Raw genomic sequence first — 9,496 nt, 5'->3', positions numbered from 1 at the left:
TTTACAGCAAAACTATCAGGAAGTGGAAGAGAAAGTTGCAGATATCGACTTCTGAAGGTCAGCAAACTGATGGTAAAGATGAGAAGGGAAGTTGCAAAAAAAAAAAAAAAAAAAAAAAAAAAAAAAAAAAAAAAAAGGCAAGTGATAAGCTGTGTCTGGTGCCGGATGGCTCCAGTGCCCTGTGGTATTTATTATGGAGCACTTTCACTTCTACTATTACCATTTCCACATAAACTTCAGGACTTCTTGAGAAGATACTAGCTTAGATCCTCAAGCTAGGAAGAGAATATATAATTTTACAAAGCCATAAGAGATGTCAAACAGAAGACGTGAGATCCAGCAGACTGCTTGTTTCCTAACTCCATGCTCAGCCCATGGTACCTCTGGCTTAGTGTTGCACACTGCAAGAAATGAGGGTCAGAGAGAAACAGCAAAAAATAACGCAGATCAACCCCTTCCCAGAAGCACTCACAAGCAGATAACAGAGTAAGGAAATGTGAATTCAAGGGGAAGTATTTCATTCATTCAAGACGGAGCTCAAGGTATGTCCACCTTAACGAAGCGAGGAAGAAAAAACAACTGGAAGTGAGAACATTTTTTCAAAAAACACAGCTCCATGTGGTTTTCCTGTTCATGTGGAAATAATCAAACATGGTAACAAGGCAGAAACGAAGATTAGCTACAAGAAGCTGAAGTCTTTATGCATAGCTTTCCCCTTCTCTGTCTCTGAAGGTGAGATTAACACAAGGTGAGAAAAAAATAAGGCAGTGTCAGGAGCAGGGGGGCAGAGACTACTCTCAGCAATTCCATGCTGCACAAGGTGGTGAATCAGCACTGAGTGCCAGCAATGGGCAGCAGGCAGGGTTGCTCCAGGGACAGCCCAAGAGCCCATCCCAACACTACCAGAAGCGGACGATACGAGAACTCTCTGCATTCAGTCTTAGCATCTCAACACCCCGTATGTCCTCACACAGCTCTCAAAAAGCAAAGTTCCTGGACAACAGGTACCGTCAAAGATCCCAGCAGCCAGCATTAAACTTAGCAGGCACACAGGTCTCCTCTGGTTTTAAGCAACCCAATCAATAGGTCTTTCACTAAGTAACTGCTATACAACTGAACAACCTTCAACTTAAAAAGTTCTAGCATTAATCCCCTTTCACTGCCCTGCTACTTTTGAAAACAATAGTTCTTCTGCCCTCTGATCACTCACACTTTGATTCTGTGGCTTCCCTTGCTAGGCAAGTGCAGGATATTAACACAAGAGCACAAAAGGTAACTATTAACATGCACTATGCCCCTTATCAGCTTTCCATACCAGCACAACGTGGAGGAAAAGAAAAAAGAAAAAAAATACCTTAATGCTATTTGTCTCAAGAGTATTAATGAATATTAACAACATCAGTGACTTTTCAAGTGTTCCAAATTCAGTTTTGTTTGCCAACCAGCGTACAGAGATACTGAAGTCATTTTCCAACAATTTCACAAAAAAATATGATGCAAGAAAGGAGCAAGTACTCAGATCCCACCCAATGGCAGGGGGGTAGTAGTAGACTGTATTACTGTTCCTCTTCTTTACAAATGGTCATTGCAGTTGCACAAAAGTTAAAATTACTGCATGAAAAAGCAGAAAACAAGTGACCAAGAATCCAGAGGGTCAGCTATGACTCACAAAAGGGCAAAAGAAAGAAAATTAAGGAGAAGCTGTCAGCAAAGTAAACAATCTGCCTAACTCCCCAGCAGCAAAGCCTGAAGAGGCGAGTCCACATATCTGGATCCAGGCACATTCTGTGTTCCAAGCACCAGAAGAATAAACACCAAAATGCTAACAGAGTGTAACACTCATTAATGCCCACACTGCCACAACCCAACAGGCGAGTACAAGGTGCCCAGACGTCACCTCAATCCATTTTCAGAAAACTAACCCAAACCAAAGCTGAGCAGCACTGTAACAGGCTGGCAGGGAATGTGTATCAGGAACAGCTCACGGCCAGGTCCCACTTCAGCATTCCCATCAGCAATCTGAAAGAGGATGGGAGTGGCAGCGGCTAAGATGCCAGATGACATTTGCAACGGCCACTGAACTAAGCGGGTGGGGCAGTAAACAAGGGCAGCACAGAAAAACGCAGTGGGCTCCATACAGAGCTCTGCAAATGTTTGGTGTGGAGGAGAAGCGGAGTGGCACTGAATGCTCTGCCTGAGCACAGCTAAACTCACCGAGGACTCACTCATACCTCGATAAAAACCTGCTGCGAATCCATCTGCTACAGCAGGTTAACGTTGAAGTATACACCAGGAAAAAACAGCGACCATCCCAAATGACCCTTGGGAATGAATAAGCCTTTTTTAGAGCAGAAATTGTGTTGCCCGCTTCCCGGGGGCAGCGCAAGGAGAAACTCTCAGAGAACACGGAGCACCGTGGGCAAAAGCAGGAGTCTTTTCGATAGCCGGTGAAGGACCGGGCTGCGCTCCCCCACGAGCAGAGCGGCGTCAGGGTCAGCGGCGGGGACACACGTCGGGGCCTTTCACACCAACATCACTTACACGGCGAACGCTCCGCACCACACGGCGAAACACTGAGGAAAAGACCTGAAAACGCAGCCCCCACGGCTCGACGCCCCAACCCGCAGCCTCCGCAGGGCTCCGGCGCGGGGCTCGGGGGAGGCGCGAGGGGGCAACACGGGGGCAGCGCGCACCGGGGACGCGGCTCTCCATCCCGGCTCCGGCCGCCGGGGGCCCAGCAGCGCCGCCGCGCTCCCCCCGAGCCGCCCCTCCCGGCCCCGCGCCCCGGAAGCCGAGCGCTTCCTTCGCGCGGGCCGCGCCCGCCCGCCGCTGCCGGCACGGGGAGCTCGGCCCGAGGAAGGGCCCCGTCCGTAGGCCTTGGGCCCGGAGCTCCCTCACAAAGACTGCGGCCCCGCTCCTCCCGCCAGGCCCCCGGCCCCGCGCGGGCCGGTGCCGCAGCCTTCCGGGGCCCTGCCGCGGGGACGGCCGCGCCCGAGAGCCCACCCGGAGAGCGGCGGCACGACGCCTCGCTACAGCCGAGGCCGGGCCGGGGCGCGGGCTCGGAGCCTACCTGAGGCGGGGGGCCGGGCCGGGCGGGCGGGAGCGGCCCCCGAACCTCGCTCGCTCGCCTCCGCCGCCGCTCCGAGCTCCGGCCAGGCCAGGCAGCCGAGCGCCGAGCCGGGGCCGAGGAGCGGCGCCGAAAGACGGCCAGGCCCGAGCAGCCGAAACTAGAGCGGCGGCAGGCAGCGCCGACCGAGCGCCGAACTCCTCCAACGGGGCCCTCCCCGCGGCCGCCAGGGGGCGGCAGAGAGGCGAGGCGGGACGGGGCGAGAGGGGCCGCCCTCGACGGGGCCCCGCGGCCATGGCCGCGCGTCCCTCTCGCGGCGGGATGCTGGGGCTGCGGCCGCGCGCCTTCGTCCGCATCCCGGCATCAGAAATGCGCCCCGCGCCTCACGCTTCGCACAGCTAAGCCGCGCCGGCCAGCGCTTAACGCCTTCCCCAGCCTGTCTGGAAGGAAGAAATGCCCATCTCCTCCTGCCCCTCCAGGTATGTACCAATACCGCTGCAATCCCAGCGCCTGCACCGCAGCGTTCGGAGGAACTGCTGGGCCCCGAGGTGGGCACGGCTGCAGGCCGGCGTTAAGCAGGAATTTATACCTGCAAACTAGAGAGAAATCTCCGTGCGCCTCTCCGCTTATGAACTCAGACATGGTCCCACAGGGAGGTTTAATGCGTGTGAAATGCTGTTCAAAAATCAATTGTAAGTGGTTTGGGTTACAAAGTGGCATAGAACTGTTGCTTTGTAAAATAGTGCGAGGCTTACAGATTTATCATAGTTATCACCACAGTTTTCCACGTTTCTCCACCAACCTCACATTACAGCCATTGTCCTCCAAATTAGGAGGAAGGGGTGTTTATGAGAGTCACAACAGCAACGATTCAGCAGTTAATGACACCTACAAGGAGATGAAGAGAAGTTCTGAATGCCCCCTGAAACGAATAGAGTTTCTTCTCCTCTCACATCCCATAGTCTTCGACCAACTTAAGAGGAGGAAGCATGCTGGTCTCTGCATCTTCTCAAAGGAACAGCAAGAAGCCTTCCTGCTGCCACAATGCTAGCTAAAATGAGTGAGCAGCAGCTCCTGACGAATACGGCAGGCTTCAGAGTCCATTGACTCCATTTGCTCATACTCCTCCTCTGCCGGCTCCACGTGCCCCGCTGCAGGGGCAGACCACACGTCCAGCCCGTGCTGCAGGGAGATGTTGTGAAGCACGCAGCAGGCCAGAATGATGTGACTGGATTTCTCGGGGGAGTACTGCAGGGTGCCTTTGGAGCCGTCCAGGCAGCGGAATCGTGATCGGATGGTTCTGAATGTCCGCTCGATGATGTTGTGTGTGGCAGAGTGCGCCATGTTGTAGCGGTATTCTGCAGGTGTCTCAGGGATGTGCAGGGGGGTCATCAGCCAGGTGCGGAGAAAGAAGGAGCTGTCACCTATTGGCAGGGAAAGGAAGGGGCACAAGTTACAGACCTACAGCTCACCATCAGTTTCTGATCTTTGCCCTGGGTTTTCTTGTAGTGTAGATACAGAATAACATATTTCTCTGGCTAAATTAGAAAATGTGAAGGAGCACTGAAAACTCCGGTTTACAAATGTGACAAATAACAAAATAAAGATATTCTGGTTTACAAAGAGAAACCTTGGAAGAATGTGATGTAGCTGTAGGAGAATCTCTTTAACACGTAATACAATGAAAGTATAACTGGACTAGGACCATAGATTTGGTGGTGGATAAAAAATTGGCTGAATGGTCATAGCCAGAGGGTTGTTGTTAATGTGTCTATGTCCAGTCACAAGTGGTGTCCCCCCACATCTTGGGACCGGTGCTCTTCAACATCTTTATCAATCACATAGACAGTAGGATCAACTGCACCTGCAGCAAGTTTGCTGATGACACCAAGCTGAGTGGTGCCATTGGCACAACAGGAGGAAGGGACGCTATTCAAAGGGACCAGGACAGGCTTGAAAAGTGGGCACATGAGAACCTAATGAGGTTTAACATGGCTAAGTGCAAGGTGTTGCACTTGGGCTGTGGCAATTCCAGATATGTGTACAGGCTGGGAGAAGAGCTCATTGAGAGCAGCCCTGCCGAGAAGGACTTGGGGGTTCATGATGGACAAAAAGCTGGATATGAACCAGCTGTGTGCTCTTGTAGCCCAGAAAGCCAACTGTATCCTGGGCTGCATCAACAGAGGGGTGGCCAGCAGGGAGAAGGAGGTGACTGTCCCGCTCTACTGCTCTTGTGAGGCCCCATCTGTAGCACTGAGTCCAAGCCTGGGGCCTTCAGCACAGGAAAGGATGCAGAGCTGTTGAAATGGGTCCAGAAGAGGGCCATGAAGATGATCAGAGGGCTGGAGCACCTTTCCTATGGAGAAAGGCTGAGGGAGCTGGGCTTGTTTAGCTTGGAGAAGATTCCAGGGAGAGCTCCAGTGCTTGAAAGGATCTTTTTAAGGAGGGAAAGAGACTTTTTACATGGTCTGACTGATAAGACAAGGAGGAATGGCTTTAAAACTAAAAGAGGGGAGATTTAGGTTAGATGTTAGGAAGAAATGTTTTATTCAGGGGGTGGGGAGGTGCTGGAACAGGCTGCCCAGAGAAGTTGTGAGTACCCCATTCCTGGAGGCATTCAAGGTCAGGCGGGATGGGGCCCTGGACAGCTTCATGTGGTGGGTGGCAACACTGCCCATGTAGGGGATTGGAACTGAATCAGCTTTAAGTTTCTCTCCAATCTAAACCGTTCTATGTTTCTATGAATTTAAAATTGCATAATTCTGCTTAGGTAGGTATTGGATACTGAAATACGAATGAATGAAATGAATATACAATAATCAGAGTAAATAAAACAGGTTGGAAGTTACTGTTATGGATTTCCAAGATAGTCCAAACTGAATCTCAAGCCTCAAGGAATTTACAAGAAGGCAATCAGAAGCTTACCCCCAGTTCCAAGAGGCTCTGTACTCCACGAGGAGGCAAAAGAAAGCAATGACGAAGAACTGACTTACCCAACAGCCAGCCATCCTTGTGCAGCTCTGTTTCAAACTGGCTGGTAAGGGCTGCCTGCTGCAGCACGGTACAGTCGGGCATGCTGCCGGGCCAGTGCGTCTCAGCGCTTAGCAGGGCCCCCCTGGCATCGCACACCATCAGGCAGTTGAGGGAGTGGAGGCCCTTCCGGTTCACGTAGGACAAGTCCTCGGCGTTGGGCGCTTTGATCGCCACGTGGGTGCAATCCACCACACCCAGCACACCCGGCATGCCCGCCAGCGCATAGAAGTCGTCCTTCAGGCTCCGCACCGCCGCTTCGTCCTCTGGAAAGTGAATGAACCGGGGAGCTCTTTCCACCAGTGCCTCAGTGACGTTAGCAACACAGCGGCTCATGGAGGCTTGGCTGATGCCAATAGCATCCCCCATGCGTGTCTGGAAGGAGCCGGAGGTGTAGAAGCCCAAGGCGGCCAGCACCTGGGTCTCGGGGCTGATGGCGCGGGAGCGCTGCGTAGGGCGGGACAGGCTGGCTCCCAGCAGGTCCACCAGGTAGCAGATGAACTGCCGGGGGAAGCCGTATGTGGACACCAGATACTCATCCGTGACGTCCTCCAGCTTGAAGCGGTCCAGCGTGCGTTGCCCGCGGCCGTACAGCAGGAGGTCGCAGTCCAGCACCGCGATGGGTACGGCCATGCCGGCGGGCCGAGGGCTCCCGGGGGCCGCGTCACGCCGCCCGTCTCAGCGCCTGCACCTGCATGAGGCAAACGGGAGGGAGGCTCAGCACAGCTTTTAAGGACCGGCCCTGCGGACTCCGTCCCCATTTTCCTTTTATTCGGGTTACGCGGCGACGAAATAAAGATTCCCGGCTTTCTAGAAGCCCCGGGAACCCCCAGAAGAACCCAGCCCTTACCGGCCTGGGGCGACTCTCGGCCGCCGGGAAGCCCGAGGCGGCGCAGGGCCTGGCCCACAGGCGCCGCCGCCGCCCGGAGCTGAGGAGCTGAGGAGCGGATCCCGCCCGGCAGATTCGCCGCGCCGCGGCCTCCCGCGATCGGGGCGGCGCGCCGCCCGCCGCACCCGGCCGCGCCTCCCGCCTCCCGCGGGGCCGGGCCGCCGAGGGCCGCGTGTGGAAAGTGCGGCGGCGGATGCTCAGGCGCCTCCTCCCTCCCTTCCTTCGTCCGCCCGTCCCTCCCTCTCTCCGCCCGCAGCGGATGAAAACAAACAGCGGCCGCGATGGTGACGACGGCGGCGCGGCGCGGGCCGCGGCTGTGAGGCGGGGCAGCCCGAGCGCCGGGACCGAGCGGGAGGCGGCCGCGGGGCGCTGAGGGAACGCCGAGCGCGGCGGGGGAGCGGGGCCCCGCGGGGCGGGCAGCCGGGCCTGGGCGCGGGATGAGCCACCCCGCCGCCAGCACTGCCGCCCCTGCGCAGGTACCGGCCCGGGGCGGAGGGGCGGGGGGCGGGGGGCCGCCGCGCTGCGGCTTCGGGGATCGCGGCGGCGGCGGGCCGGGCCCGGCCGGGCCTGGCGGTGCGTGCGGCCTGCGGCTGCCCGGGAGCACCGAGGAGAGCGGCCTGCGGGCGGCCCGGCTCCCTCCGCCCGCTGCGCCCTCAGCGCTGCCCGTTTCCCGTGCGGTGTGAGGGTGTTTCGGGGTGGGGGGGCTCACGGGCGGCCGCGTCCTTCGTCCCTCTCTGAATAGGGACTGCTGCCCCGCTGAGCTGCGGTTGGCCACGCAAACGAAGTATCTGGGGCAAATCCAGATGTTTGTAGGAGTGACGTGAGGTGGTGAAACCGACCTGTTTGCGGAGAGGGATGAGGCATTGCGCTCAGGATAAGACGTTGCAGTCAGCCGGAAGTCCGGGAGGATCAGGCAGGGTCCCCTGGATTTCTTTGGGGTTACATCAGCACAACTTTCCCGACTGTGTGCACACCAACCGTGTGTGCACACCGAGCTGAGACGTGACGATGGTGCTGTGGTTCGGGACATGCAGCTGCACACTGTGTTCCAGCCCATGCACTTTGGCCTGACACGCAGTGCCAGGATAGATGTTTGTGCTGACAGATCTGTACAGCTCAGGGAAGTACAGAATGTAACTGCTGGTCAACAGGAATTGCTCCGTTTTGTTTCTAAGCAGGCGGAGCTGGCAGGGCTGGCTTTAGTAAGGCGCTTCCTAAACTGGGAAGTCATTTATCAGTTACAAAGTTCTGATAAGCAGGAAAAAAATGAGTCTTTAGTAGTCAAAACTTAACCATATAGTGAACTACAGAGCCTTTGATTTCGTCAGAATGTTTGTATCATATGAATCAATTTTCCTCCTAGAATCTGCTTGTCTGTGTTTTTTTTTTAACTCCTAGACTTTCAGGAATGAGTGCGGCACACCTTAAGTTAGCACTGTTCTCTTCTCCCTCTCTCCCTTCTCCCTAGGTTTTCAGCAAACCTGCTATGAGGGGGAAATGGAGATTAACTTTCAGTCTGTGTAGAGCTTGACTCACAGGCCTGGCCTTGGGGCTGATGTCTCCATCGTGAGCTTTTTATAGTTACTTATTAATGCGCTGAAAATACCTGCTTGCACTGGCACTTCTTGATCATTGAAGGAGATCTTCTAGGAAAGTTCCCTTGGCAGCCAACCCTATTTATCAGACAATCTATTAAAATCTTCCAAAACTTTCATGTTCATTTTACCTGAAAGATTCAACAGGAATTCTCTGGAGCTTCACACAGGACACACTCAGATGTTGGATTTGGGTCCTGTGTTTACAAAATAGTTCTGAAAAGAACAGTGGGAGTAGGGAACCCAGTGCAGGGGCATGGTCAGACAATGGGAAAATGAGAACTGGGCTGAGAGCAGTCCACTTTTGAAACAGTCAGAGCTCTTGGTCAGGGCCCCATGCTCTTTTCAGTGTCAGTGTGGCACTGTGGGACAGAAACACTTGAACAACTATTTAGCCTGGATAAATAAAGGAAAGCATTATGAGTTAAAGTTGTAGCAGCCATAATGCAAAGTGAAATCTCAGTGGAGAGGCGTAATGGAAGCAGCCTGTATATGCTTTTCCCAGCATTAATGCCTACTGTGTGTCAGGTGTTTCGGCTCCTTTCTCATTTGTGTGTCAAACACTCGTACGCACTGAATTGCCAGACACGAAAGCTGTACGGTAATGCAGGTGCTCACAAGCACTGCTGTGCACCTGTTCCATGGCACGGCTACAAGTGCCTGCATGCAGCAGGCTGCTGGCAGTGGGCACAGCATGCTGGGAGCTGTCCTCAGGGCTGAAGGGGATGGCTCTTGCAGGCTGTTGCATCATGCAGATGAGGTGCCATCACCTCATGTTCACGTGCCTTTCTCCTTGCTGAAGGAGACTGCAACTGCCAATGGAGTGTGTAAGGCACAATATTTAGATATCTGACTGCTGGGTAGAGCTCATATTTTTCACTGCCTCACAGCATTGTAAGAAAGAATGAGGCTTTA

At 54.6% G+C, this 9,496-nt stretch overlaps 1 protein-coding gene across 1 annotated transcript; it reads right to left on the bottom strand.

Annotated features, from left to right (window-relative positions):
* Positions 1 to 4,114: 4,114 nt before the first annotated feature.
* HARBI1 (harbinger transposase derived 1) lies at positions 4,115 to 6,730 on the bottom strand (the record flags this gene model as incomplete). The annotated part of the gene is made up of 2 exons (XM_079537436.1): positions 4,115 to 4,491; positions 6,061 to 6,730. 2 exons carry the CDS (start codon positions 6,728 to 6,730, stop codon positions 4,115 to 4,117), a joined length of 1,047 nt encoding a protein of 348 aa, XP_079393562.1.
* Between the last annotated feature and the right edge of the window lie 2,766 nt (positions 6,731 to 9,496).

This window comes from Tetrao urogallus (assembly GCF_951394365.1).
Source record: "Tetrao urogallus genome assembly, chromosome: 6".
NCBI lineage: Eukaryota > Metazoa > Chordata > Aves > Galliformes > Phasianidae > Tetrao > Tetrao urogallus.
Note: the sequence above shows the minus strand (reverse complement) of the source record. Positions and strands in the feature narration are given on the sequence as shown.